At 45.1% G+C, this 17,747-nt stretch overlaps 1 protein-coding gene across 2 annotated transcripts in view; it reads right to left on the bottom strand.

Moving 5' to 3' along the window:
• sh2d4a (SH2 domain containing 4A) overlaps positions 1 to 17,747 on the bottom strand; it is a 59,512-nt gene that overhangs the window by 28,317 nt on the left and 13,448 nt on the right. For both annotated transcript variants that reach the window (XM_033021827.1, XM_033021820.1), the window contains exons 3-4: positions 6,492 to 6,651; positions 992 to 1,157 (exon numbers count right to left, since the gene is read on the bottom strand). In XM_033021827.1, coding sequence (XP_032877718.1) covers positions 992 to 1,157; positions 6,492 to 6,651 — 326 coding nt within the window. The remainder of the gene's footprint in view (positions 1 to 991; positions 1,158 to 6,491; positions 6,652 to 17,747) is intronic.

Raw genomic sequence — 17,747 nt, forward strand, 5'->3', positions numbered from 1 at the left:
TTTCAGGTCAACCCAAAATGTCACCCATGCATGTTCTCCTGAGATGCCGCCTCACAGCACTTTTTGTCCTGGCAGTAAAGTATTGAATGAAAAAAAGCATATGGCTGGTACGGAGAACCATAAACAGGGGTCCCCTGACATAAGGGCAGCAGAAGGGCGTGGTTGCGATTGGAAGCCTGTAACTAGACGTGTACAATAGGAATCAGTGCTGGGAGCTTTGATGCCTCCTATCTTCAACCAAAAACTTTAATTAATGATTGATCATGGCATGAAAATCGATGATATAATTGATGGTAAGTAGTGCAGTTTTATGATCCCGGATGATTGTGAACATTTGATAAAATGGGTAGGGCAATGGCAGATGGAATTTAACCCATTTAACGTAAAGTGATACACGAGGACCAACATGGCCACAACACACACACAATGAAAACCAGGGCCTTTGGCGATATTGAGGTAAACCAACCCCTCTGTTCCAAGTAGAAGGACCCCCTGTTTATCTTCAACACCAGGATAATTGTCGTCTTAAAGCAGCGTTAAGGAACACTCCAAATAACCTCAGCATCGCATACCCACTTAGGTTGACCGCTGAGTCCATGAAAGAGGACCGGTCCACCAACTCAAAGCAAGCATTGCTCATCGGTTTCCTCAGATCAGCACTGTAGCACTTTCTGTGCCAGATCATCATTCTTCAGTTTCAGCTTGTAAGCAGTGAGGTGGTGGTGATGATGGTCAGATTTAGCATCATGCATGTGGGGGATTTGGTGGTAGGTGCGTTTGATGGTTGTGTGGCCGTGGTTGATGGTGCTTGGGCCTCTGGTGGGACATACGACTTGTTGACAGTATTTTAGTGGCCCTCTCCAGGTTGGCCTGGATTAACAAGGCTAAAGGATATTTACCCTTGTATGAACAGTCACCCAGGGGAGGATGGGGGGGGGGGGGGGGGGGGGGGGGAGCATGGATAGGAGTGGAGGAAGAGGATAATTCTTACCTTTAGTTCCATTTGGATTTGCTCTTGCTCGGCAGCTGCTTTTGTAGCCCGTTCAACCTCCGCTTTCTTCTCAGCTTCCTTCTGTCTCAGGGTATCCTTGGCCGCTTTCTCCCGAGCTTTAAATGAGCCCGAGAATCTTCGAACCAACTCCTTCTCTTTCTCTTTCCTGCCCAACAAAGAGCTTATCAAAAGCAGAAACACAACCATGGCATTGCAGACCATTGAATCATAGGAGTCTCAATACTCAAGGTCTTATGCAAACCTCAATCGACACCCCATCACTCTGAGCCACCATCACAGAACTGAGGTGATCAGATGTGTTAACACCTAGGTTTGGCTTCGGTGAAAAGAGCAATCAATTTTAAGCACACACACATACCTCCAGATTCAGGGACAGTTTCCTCCCAACTGATCAGGCAACTGAGCCATCCTCTCACCAACTAGAGAGCAGTTCTGACCACCAATCTACCTCACTGTAGACCTTTGAACTATCTTTCCTTGGACTCTAGTTGCACTAAGTGATGTACCTTTTATCCTGTATCTGCACACTGTGGAGAGATTGATTGAAATCAAGTTGAGTCTTTCCTTTGCATAGCACTGCATTGCATAGCATGCAACAATGTACATATTGACTGTACCTCGGGACACTAACCTACACCAAACTACAAATCTATCTGTTGAAATGGTGCTTAAAGCCACTGGTGCCAGCAGGCACAGCATGGAACGGCACCCTGATAACATCAATAGGATTGTGACCCTGGGGAATTTTGGTTCCGTGGACTTTGGCCACATTCTATTACTGAGTGTGCCAGAGTCAACAGCAGCAACAAAACTGCAAGGAATCCGATCAATCGAGACCTTTCACTGCATCAATGGGTAAGTTTCCTGGAAGCCGACTCAACGTGATTATTACTATTTGTGACTTAACACAACTCGAGGCTGACCAGCCACTCGCACCAACTACTCCCCCGACTGGGAAGTGAGGAAAAAAAGGGGAAGACACTAGTCAGAATGCAAAATGGCGGAGAGTTTTTCCTTTCTCTTTTTATGAAATAAAGAGGAAGGCTAAAACACAAAAGTGTTTGAACTTAATTACCAATTACAGTGATTAATTGTATATATATAAAATAAGGGCGCCGTACAATTGGCAGCCTCGCCAACAGTCTGCTTTTTCGCCTTTGAAAATTTTTTTTTGGTATGTGTTAAATGTTTGTGTAAATGTTCTCCTGTTTGTTTTATGTGGGGGGGGGAGGGGTCGGAGGGGAAACTTTTTCCCCCAGTATCTTACTTTGCCGGAGATGCGATTAATTTTCAGATTGCATTCTCCGGTCGCTCTGCAGCCTACCATCGATGGAGCTGGAGGCCTCATCGGACTGACTTTGGGCCGCACCGTGGGCCGTGGACTTATATCGGAGTCGATCCCTTGCCTGGGATCACTCCAACCTGAGGATTTTGCATCTGGAGCTCGCAGTCTCGGGAGAGGCCGTGGATGCCGGGAGCTCCAGCGTAGCGGAAGGTTCGACCAGCCCCCACGCGAGGTTCCATTGTCTGGCGCAGGTGAGCTGACATCCCCCCGATGCAGCAGCTGCTCGCCTCGATGCGGAGTGCCCGCCGTCAGCTACGGCGGTCAAGATCATCCCATCAACGGTGGGCTCGAGGCCCCCGACCGCGGGTGAGCAAGGGGACGAGATTGAACTTTTTTCGCCTTCCATCACGGAAAGGGATGTGGAGGACTCTCTGCGATGGATGTTTATGTTAAAATGTGTTTTGTGTGTTCCATTGCTTTTTATTTCTATGCCTGACTTGGCAAATGAAACTCCTTGTATGTTGCAAAACATACTTGGCTATTAAGGTATTATTGTGTGATTGTAAAAACCCAAGTCATGTTATTTTTCTTAAACAGGATGCACAGATTATTAGGCATCTGAAAATGTAATGGAGTGGGACGCAAGTTAAGACGATTAGATATAAGCATAGTAACTTGGGAGGCAGTGGAAGAGTTGCTGCCTCACAGTGCCAGAGACCTGGGTCCAATCCGGACTACGGGTGGTCTGTACGGAGTTTGTACGTTCTTTCTGTGACTGCATGGGTTTTCTCTGGGTACTCCGGTATCCTCCCTCACTCCAAAGACTTGCAGGTCTGTAGGTTATTTGGCTTGTGTAAATTGTCCCTAGCGCATAGGAGAGTGTTGGGAGTGAACGTTGGTCAGCGTGGACTCATTTGGCCGAAGGTCCTGTTTCCACACTGCACTTCTAAAATCTAAAAGGGAATAGTAACCAATAGACAGAAATAGATAAAAGCTCACCAGATTCACATAGACTTCATGGTTGGATGCACGACTAGTTTGCAAAATAAAATAAAAGCTGCTCAGTTTCGAAATTATTATTGCTCAAACCTCAACCCTTTTGTTTATCATGGCTTTCAATACCCTTGCACATTGTGTCAAGGTAAAGTATTTACCCAAAGACTTAAAAGATAATGCGGGTGGCATTTTTGAGATTTTCAATTCAAAACAACGTGAGCTCAAAACCTGTCGCCACAACTGTTTAGCTTAATTATTGTCACATGCGGTAAGCTCTTTTGGCGCATGCCATCTAGTCAGTGAAAAGACTATACATTATTTCAATACAGTCGTCCACAGTTCACAGATACAGAATTAAGGGTATAATGATTAGTACAAGATAAAGTTCAGTAAAGTCTGATTAAAGATAGTTTGAAGGTCTCCAATGGAATAGATGGGTGGTTTGGACCGCTCTCTAGTTGGTGAGAGGATAATTGGTATTCAAACTGGTAACCAATTTGATTATTTCATGCCTTGGGACCCGAGACCAGCACACAACTGTAAAATCCAGCTGATAAAGAATTAATTCCAGATGACCCATGCGCTCCAAGGGACATTGGCTGCGTGCCCAGGAAACAGTTGCTATCATGACGGGAATTCCCATGACGGAAGCCGTGCTATCTGTAGACGTATCAAGACACATGAATTTTCTAAATAAATTGATCTAGATCTACTTTTCCACCCCACACAAATTCTGTGAGAGCCAATTTTATCAAGCGTCTTACATTTTGGGCAGTAATGTGCCGATTCTGTACGGGTGAATTTCGGCATGGCGGCACGGCGGTAGAATTGCAGTCTTGCAGCACCCAGGTTTGACCCTGACTACGGGTGCTGGCTGTGTGGAGTTTCCCTGTCATCGCATGGGTTTTCCCCTCAAGGTGCTCTGATTTCCTCCCACATTCCAAAGTGGTGCAGATTTGTAGGTTAATTGGCTTCTACACATTGACCCGAGTGCGGAGTAAGTAACTAGTGCACGAGTGATCACTGGTTGGCGTGGACTTTAATGGGCCAGACGGCCCTTTTCTCGCCTGAAGTTTATTTCTATTTCCACTCCCCCCCCCCCCACCCCCCACTTTCAGTCTGAAGAAGGGTTCCGACCCGAAACGTCACCTATTCTTTTTCTCCAGAGATGCTGCCTGACTCGCTGAGTTACTCCAGCATTTTGTGTCTATAAACAAGAATTAATACAATTTGCACTTTGGTAGCCTGGACTAATGATCTCAAGACTCAAAATCATCGCCTGTCCACTGGGGTGTGTAACATTTATTAATAACATACTCAGGAATAAAAAAGGCTGTGTTTGTGATGGTTGCCATGGAGCCACCAAATTGTCATAAAAAGAATTGGTTCATTATAGCTAAACAATGTCCAGTGCTTTTATTTGATTTAGCCAGCATGTGATCTCAGCCACAGCAACTAAGCTAATGCTTAACTGCTCTACGACCTGGCCAGCAATCTGCCCCATTTAAGGGAAATAAGGAATGGGCAATAAATATTGACCATATTAGTGACATCGGCACTCTGCAAATGAATTGGTTACTTTGGCAATTGTCCAATAATTACCACCACAGCTTGGGATACCAAACAGAATTACATTCCGAGAGCCAGATACTGCAATACCTATAATTAAAATAAAATGCAGGATCGGTTTCATATTAATACAAGAGCAGTTGCTCGAGGAGCCCTCCATCTCCAAGTAACAGCAACAGGTCAACACTACAACTGCTTTCAATGGGGCTACTGTTCCTCTGAGGGTTCACTTTGGAGAATGGATACATAACAAGCAGTTAAGAAGCAATTAGCCAGGTACACGGAAAGGTCAAGCTTAGAGGGATATGGGCCAAATAGAAGCAAGTGGGACTCGTGTCGATGTTATTTGGATGTAAAAAGATAAGACACAAAATGCTGGATTAATTCAACGGGACAGGCAGCATCTCTGGAGAGAAGGGAATGTTTCTGGTCGAGACCCTTCTTCAGACCTCACCCATTCCTTCTCTCCAGAGATGCAGTCTGCCCCGCTGAGTTACTCCAGCTTTTTGTGTCTATCTTCGGTTTAAACCATCATCTACAGTTCCTTCCTTCATACTACATCTTGTTTGTTTGTGTTTGGATTGAAAGCAGTACTTCCAATTCTGTCCTGTATTATCAACATCGAGTACATCAGAGAACCTTTTACTTGCAAGTATCCATTTTCCAAAGTAAACTCTCAGGGAACAGCAGCCCCATTGAAAGCAGTTTTAGTGATGGCCTGGCGAACTTGCTTGGAGATGGAGGCTATCCTGGAGCAACTGAACCTGTATTAACATGAAACCAATTCTGCACATTTCCATTCACAATTCACCATCATTGCCCACACTCCCCACCAGACAGTCCTACTCTCAGTAACTCAGCGGGATTAGTGAACCACTATCACAGTTCCGTTTGACCTGCATAAAAAAATAACTGTCACAATTGGAATCTCTCCCACCCATCCCTTAATGTACCTTTTAGCAACTTGTTTGCTGAAATGTTAAGCACAGGCATCTCCGTTCCAATGTAACCGACCTATTGTGTTAATCGCCCATTTAAAAATCTGAGCCTGCAAAAGGATAGTGTCTAACATTTAGAGGCAAAGTCATACCGCACAGAAACCTGATACTGCGATGATCCTCCTACTTGGGAAAAGTCTTGATGCCCAGACATTAGTTCAACCTTGATAGTTTATTGCCTTTTGGGAACAAGGTTACTTTACTTTAGTTATTTTAGAGATACAGCGTGGAAACAGTCCCTTCGGCCCACCGAGTCCCTGCTGACCAGCGATCACCCCGTGCACTAGCATTATCCAACACACTAGGGACAATTTACAATTTTACTGAGGCCAATTAACCTGCAAACCTGTAGGCCTTTGGAGTGTGGGAGGATAATTGAGCACTTGGAGAAAACCCACGCGGTCACATGGAGAATGTACAAACTCCTTACAGACAGCTCCTGTCGTCAGGATCTAACCCGGGTTTCTGGGGCTGAGGCAGCAACTCTACCGCTGCTCCACTGTGTCACCCCTGAAAGGTCAGAACTTTTTTAAAAAACTAACTGCAGATTGATTTTCTAAAATTGTAAGCTGTGACTAATACTGCTAATAAGATAAGAGGATAGAAAAGTAAAGGAAAAGCATTTCCGTACCTCAGCTCCCCAGCCTCTTTTTGAGCCTGTTGTCTCGCTCGCTCTGCCATTATTTCATCACAAATTTGATTGTAGGGTTTGTCTCCGGCACCTTCACCCATCACCCAGACCCACACGTCGCTATCAGCTGCCAGCAGCCAGTTGACCGATTTTCCTTCCTCTGCAAATCAAGAGATTGAACACCATGATGAGAAAGTAAGGGCAACATAGAATTAGTGTGAACGGGCAATTGATGGTCGGCGTAGACTAAAGGGCCTGTCCCACCAGCATGCGATTGCATGCGTCTAGCGCGACCAAACGTGGTGGCTCAAGGCGTACGGCCTCGCGGGGCCGGCCCCACTTCCAACCGCGGAGCCGTCTGGAGTTGTGCGGGGCTGGTCCCGACATCATACTCACCACTCAGCTGGGCAGGAGGCGGGCCGACTGAATTTGGAAGTCGCACGGCGTCGAGCGGTTACGTCATCATGCAATGACACACCGGGCGGTGACGTCATCGCGCAACGCCACGCGCTAGGCATACGGCGTCGAGGCGCTGCGTACGGCCTCAATGCTGCTGCGGGTCGACAGGCCGTTGCCACGCGGAATTTTTGGAGAGTGTCAGTTTTTCGGAGCCCCGCGCGATGTCGGGACCAGCCCCGCACAACTCCATATGGCACCGGCGGTCGAAGTGGGACCGGCCCCGCGAGGCCGTACGGCTCAAGCGAACACGTTAGGTCACGCTCGCCACATGCAGTCGCATGCTCGTGGGACAGGCCCTTTAGTGAGACAAAGGATCTGTTTCTATGCTGTATCATTCAAACAAACCCATTAAAATATCAAAAGGAAACAGTTCCCCTTTCCAATTTGAGATCTTGCCAGAAGCGTGCATCGATGTCTTTCAGTAATCTTCCAGGGCGGCATGGTGGCGCAGCAGTAGAATTGCTGCCTTGGAGCGCTGGAGACCCATGCCCGATTCTGACTTCGGGACCTGTCTGTATGGAGTTTGTCGGTTCTCCCTGTGACAGCATGGGTTTTCCCCGGGGGCGCCGGTTTTCTCCCACATTGCAAAGATGCACTGGTTTGTAGGTTAATTTGTTTGGTAACAATTGTAAATTGTCCCAAGTGCGTAGGATAGTGCTATGGGGGTCAGCACGGACTCAGTGGGCCAAAGGGCCTGCTGCCACGCTGTATTTCTAAACTAGTGCTTCTCCTCTCAAATGAAATCCCCCTCTCAAAGGAAATACAACAACCTCATGCAAGACACAGCAGTGCATGAAAGTTGAAGGGTGTATTGACATACAAGGTATATGAATATCTTGCGCAGTGTATACCACAAAGTATATTGTGCCAGCATGCCTAACTGCACCACCACGCAGTGTACAATAAGTGATGACTGGAGGAGAGGGGTGGTGCATTCATGGGATGACGTTGAGTTGGCGGATTTGGTCGAGTCGGCTGAGTGGGTCGTTGGACTCCCGAAAGCAGCCTGGAGCGCAATTAAATCGGGCGCCGCTCCTAGAGGCCGAGCGCACGGAATGGAGGCAATCTGAAGCGGCACAGAGAAGCGGAAAAACAGTGGAGGATATTTACACATCGCAAATCTACAACTCCAATGAACCTTGCAACTCCAATCCAGTGTCATCGCCACCAGGACAACGGGCCTTTATGGTCAAGTTAACACTAACATTTAAAAAAAAAACTTTGGACTTGAAGGGTACAAGATGGCACATGAAACGTGGCGAGTTTTGCGCACTTTTTTAAGTGTGGTGTACTATCTTATACTTAGTTTAGTTTAGAGATACAGCGCGGCAACAGGCCCTTCGGCCCACTGAGCCCGCACTGACCACTGATCCTCGTACACCAGCACTACCCTACACACTAGGGACAATTTACCAAAGCCAATCAACCTCCAAACCTGTACGTCTTTGGAGTGTGGGAGGGAGGAAACTGGAGCACCTAGGGAAAAACCCACGCAGTCACAGGGAGAACATACAAACACTGTACAGACAGCACCCCTGGTCAGGATCGAACTGGGTCACTGGCGCCATGATTGTGCCAGATGTATGGCAAGATTGTCACAGAAGACTATGCAAAACATTTCACTGTACTTGGATACACATGACAATAAAGCACCATTGATTCACTGAGAACAGAACATAGAAAAGAGATGCAGGAAGAAGCCATTTGGCTCTTCGAGCCAGCACTGCCATTCATTGTGATTATCCACCATCAGTAACCCGTGCCTGCCTTCTCCCCATATCCCTTGATTCCGCTAGCCCCTAGAGCTCGATCTAACTCTCTTTTAAATTCATCCAGTGAATTGGCCTCCACTGCCTTCTGTGGCCGAAAATTCCACAAAATCATAACTCTGGGTGAAAAAGTTTTTTTCTCATCTCAGTTTTGAATGGCCGCCCCTTTATTCCTAGACTGTGGCCCCTGGTTCTGGACTTCCCCAACATTGGGAACATTTTTCCTGCATCTAGCTTGTCCAGTACTTTTATAATTTTATGTTTCTATAAGACCTCCTCTCATTCTTCTAAATTTCAGTGAATACAAGCCCAGTCTTTCCAATCTTTCCTCGTATGACAGTCCCGCCATCCCGGGGATTAACCCCGTGAACCTACGCTGCACTGCCTCAATATCAAGATGTCCTTCCTCAAATTAGGAGACCAAAACTCAATATTCAATATTCAACTGCATTCAATATGATCATGGCTGATCATCCAAAATCAGTATCCCGTTCTAGCTTTTTCCCCATATCCCTTGATTCCCTCAGCCCTAAGAGCTAAATCTAACTCTCTCTTGAACATACGGCAGACTGGTAGGAAGTGGATAATCAGAGCACACAGAACAACAACATAATGCCAGAGAGGAAGGGGAGACAACCAGAGAACACTGCACACTCCACTGCCTCGTAAACATCAAAATATCCAGTACAAACACCGGAGCCCTCGCATCACTGTAAGGAGAGGGCCGAGACAAACAGACTGATGACGTTCCACAAAAAACATCACCCTCCATGCCTCCATTCCTGCCACACCGTCTGCAAAGAGAGAGGATGAAGGGATGGGGAAAATGTCTGGGCAAGGGTTTAACTTGGTAGATAACCCAAAGCATTTATTTGGACAGGAAGGGAAGTTTTGAGGCCATCATTAAAAAGAGTAGTCTGTCATGGGTGCACAATAGCGCTTCTATTCTTAGCTTTCTCCAAATAGGCAGCCGATTCATTCCTGCCCAATTTACAACACGAGGCACAGTAACACAGTCATTAAGTTAATGGACTTCAAATGGCATTAAACGCCTGAACCACTTATTTCAAGACACAAGTTCAAAAATGGGGAATTCTAATTCAAACTCCACTTGTTAAAGAAATCTGCAATAAAAAGCAAGAGTCAGCAGTTGTAACCACGAGACTGAAATATGTGAAAACACACCAGGTTCACATATATAGACTTAAATGTGGGAAATGGGACCATGAAGCAACTCCAGACCCCTGCATTAGTGGTGGAATACCCTCCGAAAGTGGCAAGGGTGCAAATTGTCCTCGATTATGCTGGTGGCTTTGCTTTTGTAAATGGAGTCAATGGAAGAGAGGTTGCTTTAGGTGATGGGCTGGGCAGAGTCTCAGCAGCTAATTTATACACAGCATAAAAGTAAATCATAACCCTCAGATAAACCTCTTCATCCAAAACCCTTGCGTCTCCTTTTCATCTCTATCCTTTATCCACCCACCTGCCGATCAAAAACCCCTCACCTCATGTTGCCAGACCTCCTGAGTTACTCCAACAGTGTGTTTTTTGTCAGGTTACAATTAGTCCCACCACAACCTGCCCAGTACACTACCAGGTCAAACCAAAATAAAAACATCTTACTCGTTTCTCTAGAGATTGACAAAGGTCACAAGCTTGTGGCTCCAACACAAAGACAAAATTAGCATCCTGCAACGATGAATAAAAACTTCCCTAACAGGGTCAAAACACCCAAAAGAAAAAAATCTTCCTTGTAAACCTGCCAATTATATGGTGACAAAGGAAGAAGGAACTGCAGACACGAGTTTATAAAAAAGACAAGAAGCACTGGAGTAACTGCGGGTCAGACAGCATCTTTTGGGAACAGGGATAGGTGATGTTTCAGGTCAAGACCCTTCTATGGGATTAAAGACAGCAGACATTACGGTCAGCAGGAAATCTCTGCTATAACTCACAAATAGAAGAGTTAATACTAGAATTCACAAATATTTTTTTGCTGGAAAGTACTTTGCGATTTCCTGAAGTCGTGAAAAGTACTTCAGACACCAAACGCTGTCTTATTTTCCACCCCGCTCTCTCTCTTCCTTCAATTAAACCTGAAGCCAACCTAAATCATTGGCTCAAGCCCCACTAATAAAAGGCAAGTCTGTGTGGTTCACCCACACACCAGCTGCCTTGCCAGCATTTTATGCAACAGCCGATAAAGGTTTCACTTGTCCCTACTTGGCATTTTCATGCTGCTCCATTTAGTTTCAATCCAAGTGGAAAATCACATAGCACTGCACCACTCACTCTGCTTAATGTCAGTTCACCATTAAATTGCATGCTGTGCCAACCAGTGCAGTAGAGGCAAGGAACTGCAGATGCTGGCTTACAAGCAAAAAACAAAAAAAGTACTGGAGTAACTCAGGAGGTCAGGCACACAATGTCTTTTGGAGAATGTGGATAGGTGAGGTTAAGTCAAAACCCTTCTTCAGACCAATTGTCTGAAGAAGTGTGTAGAATAGTGCAAGTGATCAGGCTGATCACTGGATTGTCTGAAGAAGTGTCCTGACCTGAAACGCCATCTATCCACGTTCTCCAGAGATACTGCCTGACCTACCTAGTTACTCCAGCATTTTGTGCCACCTCCCCCTTGGAAATATATAACAAGAGCAGAGGTAGGGTCAGCTGATCTCTCACACTTGCTCTGCCATTCAATAAGGTAATGGCCTCGATTATATATTCCTATCTTGGCCTCAATAGTATTTTCCTGTCCACCCCCTCCCCCACCCACCCTCCCACCCACAAACCTGTACGTCCTGAGTGTGGGAGCAAACTGGAGCACCCGGGGAAAGCCCACACGGTCCAGGGAGAACATACAAACTGCACAGACAGAATAGAATAGATTTTTTTTCATTGTCATTTTTTTATTGTCATTCAAACAGACAAGGTTTGAACAAAATTTCATTCCTGCAGTCATGACATTACAAAAACACACACTTAACACAATTTACACAAACATCCATCACAGTGAATCTCCAACACCTCCTCACTGTGATGGAAGGCAAAAGTCTTATCTCTTCCCTTTGTTCTTCTCCCACAGTCCAGCAGTCCAACTACAGCATCGAGGCGACTGGGGCTCACGAAGTTAAAGCCCTTGGTGGGCAATGGTAAGTTCCGCGGCCGTTTAAGCCGCGCGGGGCGATGTTAGGCCCCGCTCCGAGTCATTTAAACCCCGCGATTGGAGCCCTCAGGTTGGTTCCGGCCGGAGTCCGCCGCCGGCTCCACGATGTTAGCCCCAACGACACTGGAGACCCGACAGGGGAAAAAGTCGGGTCCCCGTACAGGGAAGAGATTAAACGGTTCCCCCCCCCCCCCCCCCCAAAATATACACAGCTAAAAAATGATAAAAATTAGAACCAAAAACACACATCTAACGGGACAAAAATAAAGAAAGACGGAAGGACGGACTGCAGTAGCTGCCGTTAGGCACCGCCACACTCCAGCACCCGTAGTGAGGATCGAGCCTGGGTCTTTGGCGCTGTAAGGCAGCAACTCCACTGCTGCACCACCATGCACCACATATTCCATCTGGAATATAGTCAAGGTCACCATCTCCACTATTCTCTGGGCTGGAGAACCCTCATTAAATGTTCTTCCAGGGGAAGAAATTCTACCTCATTTCCATCTTTAATGGGTGTCCGTTTTGCTTGCTTGTTCCACAGACCTCCTCTTGGAGACCTTTTCAATGTCCATTCCAGCAATCTTCAGAATCTTGCTTTTCAAAAAGAACACCCATTCTTCTGAGGATTGGGCCCACCTGCCTTTATATATCAGCCCTTTGAACCCAACAATCAACCCAGGTGAACCGTCTCTGTACTGCCTGCAGACCAAGCATATACTTCCTTAAATACGAAAAGTACCAAATGATCTGCAGTCCCACGAATCTGCATCAAAATGTCCTATTTTTATACTATACACCCTTTGCAATAGGAAGGTTTCACGGCAGTCGGGTCACGACCCATGACCCGTATTGTTGCTGCGCTACTCCAAGTGGAGTACACGCGATGAACTGCAGGTAAGCATTTACCATTGTTTCCAGCGTAGCGGGTCCGTTAAAACCCGCTGAAATTGTCAATTTTTGCGCTGTAAATGATTATGGAAATCGGGATAAGCGTGTGAGACATTTAGCATACTTCAGAATTCCAAAAGTGAGGAGAAATGACGGTAGATAGAAGCGAGAGCTGAAGGGACAACAACAGCCAGAGTGCTTGGCGAACATTGGCCGTTTGCTCACTGCATTTCATCAACTAAGGCATTATTTGTGTTTTTTCTTGATTCCTTTAGCATCTAAAAAGTTTCAGAAGTGATAAATCTGGCTGTAAATTTTTTAAATCGCCCATGGTTCTCAAGTGGGTTTTTACATACAAAATGAAAACGCATCTGAAGCAAAATTTACAGCCAGATTTATCACTTCTGAGAGTTTTTAGATACCAAAGGAATCAAGAAAAAACACAAATAATGCCTTACTGTTGATGAAATGCAGTGAGCAAACGTGATAATTCCCAATATTTTCAATTCCGATATCTGCACGGCCAATGTTCACCAAGCACTTTAGCTGTTGTTGTCCCTTCAGCTCTCACTTCTCTTTACCTTCATTTCGCTTCACTTTTGGAATTCTGAAGTTGGGTAAATGTCTCTCACACTTACCCCGACTTCCACAATTTCTTACAGCGCAGAAATTCAACATTTTGGTGTTTTTTTAACAGGTAGGAAAGTACGCGTTTCTTGCATTAATAACATATACCGGAAGTTACGGATGTCCTCCAGATGGATTTAGAGCGGCTCCGTGCTTCAAGCCTTATGACCCAGTGACCTTACGTGCAACCCCCCCTATAGAACAGAAATTAATTCAGAAGACAGGCATAAAATGCCGGAGTGACTCAAACTGGGTAGGTGATGTTAAAGGTCAAGAACAGGAACAGGCCCTCAGACCCACAATGCCCAGTCCAAACATGATGCCAAGTTAAATTAATCTCCTCTGCTTGCTAATAATCCATAACTCTCCATTCCCTGAATATTTATGTGCCTATTCAAAAGTGTCATAGATCCCACTATCGTATCTGCTTCCATCGCTACCGCTGGCATCGTGTTTTGGGCACTCACACTCTGTGTAAAACACATCTCCTTGGCCAAAGTGCAATATAGTCTAGTATTTTAACAGCCTTCTTAATTACTTGCAGTGCCTACAGGTCTTCCCCCCACTAAGATCTCTCGGCTCTGCAACATTTTGTCGTCTCACTCCATTTAAATAATAAATGTTTTTTTCTTCTGCATTTTGCAATCTAATTTCTTGTTAAACTGCATTTGCCAACATCTTGCCCACTTGCATAACCTTTGCACACTTCCTTCCAAATTGCTAAACTCACCATCAGCAAATTTAGTTACAGTGTTGTAGGCTACAATATTCTCTGTCCCTTATTCAAGTAATTAACTTAAGATGATAAATAATTAAGACCTCAGCACTCATCTCCGCGGCACCCAACTAGTTACTGGGTGCCAATACAAAAATGACTCATTTATCCCAACTTTGTTTTATGTTAGGTAAATGTTCCACTTTCCATGCGGATCAATTACCCTCAACTCAATGTGTTATCATCTACTGCATCTTATCACTTTTGTGCCATCATAGTGAATACATTCTGGAAATTTAAGCACACTACTCCTACTGGTACCTTGTTTTACATCCCAAACAGTAGACAAATTAATGGCACTGGGAGAATAAATGCAATCCCTCCTTATGGCCTTTCTATTGTTTCAGGAGGAAGAGAGCCAGTGGCACATCAACTGGCTGATCAAACACACCGGGACCCAAATCCCTCTAGTCCTTCCTTTTACCACGGCTACTTTTCTAAGAAAACTATTTTGTTTAAAGTGTACAAGTTTCCAATCACTGAAACTTCTAGTTGACTTCCCCTCTTCCCCCTATCATCCAAATATCAAGTAACTGAGTAATATATACTACTAGACCAAGTGCGGACCCATTGGGCCCGCTCACCCAACGCAATATTCCACCAAACTGCGCATGTGCGGCTGCCACATTCAAAGTTGCGCTGTTGCGGTTGAAATTAAGTTCAATTTAATAAATTGAAGAGATGACCCCTGGAGGCATTTGTAAAATAGAAGGAAACTTACCCGTGGAGCCGTTGTGAGGCCAGGCAAATACAGGCAAAAGGGGAAAGAGGCGTTGATCTGAAAATCTGGAAAGGGCCCAAGTGCGCAGGCGTGGCTGAGGGGTTCCCATTGTGACGCCAGAGATCACCGTTGTGAGGCGCAGGGGAACCCGCCCCCAACTGCACATGCGTGGATGGGGGAGCTATTACGTTTTAAATACCCCTGGAGCCATTGGGTCCCCGTTGTAGCCAAGTACATACGAAAAAAACATGTCAACTTTTTTTTAAAAAGAAGAAATTTGGGGTCCCATTGTGACCATATTGTGACGTTGAATGCGGCTGAGGGGAGGGCAAGTGGAAAAGTGTTTTTTGCAAAGTTTTAAATGTCAATAACTTGTAAAATATAACATTAATCTGAACGAAACTTGGTACTGCATATCGCAGGACAATGGTGAGTAAGGTGGGCCAAAAATTGTAGCACTATCATGTATATACGGACAAACAAACAAGATGAGAGTTTTAGTAATATAGATACAAAACACCAAGTTACATCCCATTTTGTTAATTAACTTGAACTGCCTCGAAGCCCCTCAGATAATTAGGAGCACCCGCGAGTCAGAGTCGGTGAGGCCAGAGCCCCCGGCCGAGATAAGAACCCGAGCGCCACGAGCCGACCAAACTGCTGCCAAAGGAAGGAACAATGGAGGACCCGGCGTGGGGGGACTGCTGTAAGGGGGGGGTGGAGTGGTGGTGGTGAACCAAGGGGGATCTGGCGCAGATACTGTGTATACTTTGTAACTTTGTCAGCGCTCGTATGTGGCGACCATTGCATACCTTGGGTATGCAAGCAAAGAATTTCACTGTGATTTGTCACATGTGACAATAAAATATTAATTCATTCAACATTCCTTCACGGTATGCCATGATTTCCCTCATAAGAGACACAGCGGCACAGTCAGTAATGCTGTTGCCCAACGGCAGCGATATGGGTTCGATCCCGACCTCCCGTGCCATTTGAGGATCTTGTTTGTTCTCTCCGTTACTGCACGGGTTACCACTGAGGTGTAACTTTCTCCCATGTCTCAGAGACGCGCGGGTTTGTAGGTGACAGGTCTTTGTATATTACAGCCAGTGGATGGTGAAATTGATGGGAATACCAAGAGAACAAACCATTGAAAATGAGTGGGGAAATTAGAATATATATGAATTTTTGAATTGACTCGATGGATCAAATGGCCTCTTATATTGAAGTAAATATGGAAAAATCCTTGTGAAACTAGTATATACACCCATAGAGGTTTTGTAACTTGCTTCTTAATAAGTCCATTTTATTGTTTTAAATATCAGAAGGCATGTCGGAAATAGCAATCCAGATCTTGCTTGGAAATAACAAAGTTTCTCATTTAAATGGAACAAGACTGGATATCTATGGATGCACAACTCCAATGCAAAAGTTCCAAATATGGTAACAGATTCAACATGCCCTCTATCTAGGCTCCGTGCCCCAACTTGTAGTGATTTTCTGCCTTGTGTAAATGCTTGATTATAAAAAAATTAATCATGTTTGGAACTGTTTTGGAGGTTTGACCTGACACAGGATTTGTTACCCTGCTGATATGTTAAAAAATAAAAGCACAGGGATTACGAGGCTTTGGATGATACAGCAAAGTGGGAGGCAACCTTTATTTAGGTTTTGTTTCTTGTCGTACTTCATGGGTGGCTTTAATTTATGCGCCCACAATTTATGCTAATAGTTTAGTTCATTGATGATTTTGTCTAATATGTTCACGGTTCATAAGATCAGAAGTTCTAGGAGCTGAATAAGGCCATTCAGCCCATCAAGTCTACTCCACCATTCAATCATGGCTGATCTATCGCTCCCTCCTACCCCCATTCTCCTGCCTTCTCCCCATAACCTCTGACACCCATACTAATCAAGAATCTATCTATCTCTGTCGTAAAAAATATCCACTAACGGCCTCCGCAGTCTTCTGTGGCAAAGAATTTCACAGTTTCACCACCCTCTGACGAAAGATATGCCTCCTCATCTCCTTCCTAAAACAACATCGTTTAATTCTGAGGCTATGACCTCTGGTCCTAGACTCTTTCGCTAGTGGAAATCTCCTCTCCACATCCACTCTATCCAAGCCTTTCACTATTCTGTACGTTTCAATGCATTCTTCTCATCTCCAGCGAGTAGAGGCCCAGTGCTCATCAAATGTTAACCTACTCATTCCTACGATCATTCTTGTAAACCTCCTCTTGTCCCTCTCCAGAGTCAGCACATCCTTCCTCAAATACTTGTGCCCAAAATTGCTCACAATATTCCAAATGTGGCCTGACCAGCGCTTTAGAGCCTCAGCATGCTAGAATGGTTAAGATTATAAAATATCTCTGTATTTAGAATTTTTACTGACACTCGCAAAGCCACGATGTGGCAAATGGCTTTCACGTACACAAGGCCTTATTTCATTTGGATTCACCGCACATAGCTGTTCTTTAGCACTCTATTTACAACATAACACCGGCTTCCTCTTTAGGACAGTGGCCAATATCATAGAATTATCCAGCAGTAACATTTATTTCAAATGTAGTTCCTCCCTGAATGATGTCATTTGAAACATTTTTTACTACAGCCTGCCAACACAATTTAAACAGGAACACCTCCTTCCTCCAGGGTCAGAAGCTAAATATTAAAGGAAAGAGGGAGAGGTGCCACTTAAAATACAACAGCATTGGAGACGCAGGGTGCAGGCACTGTTTATGTGCTGGAAGACCTGGAGAGAGTGGACGTGGAGAGGATATCTCCAATAGTGGAAGACTCAGGACCAGAGGCCATATCCTCAGAATAAAAGAACATAGAAAGGACACAA

Source organism: Amblyraja radiata, chromosome 1, assembly GCF_010909765.2.
Source record: "Amblyraja radiata isolate CabotCenter1 chromosome 1, sAmbRad1.1.pri, whole genome shotgun sequence".
In the NCBI taxonomy this organism is placed as follows: domain Eukaryota; kingdom Metazoa; phylum Chordata; class Chondrichthyes; order Rajiformes; family Rajidae; genus Amblyraja; species Amblyraja radiata.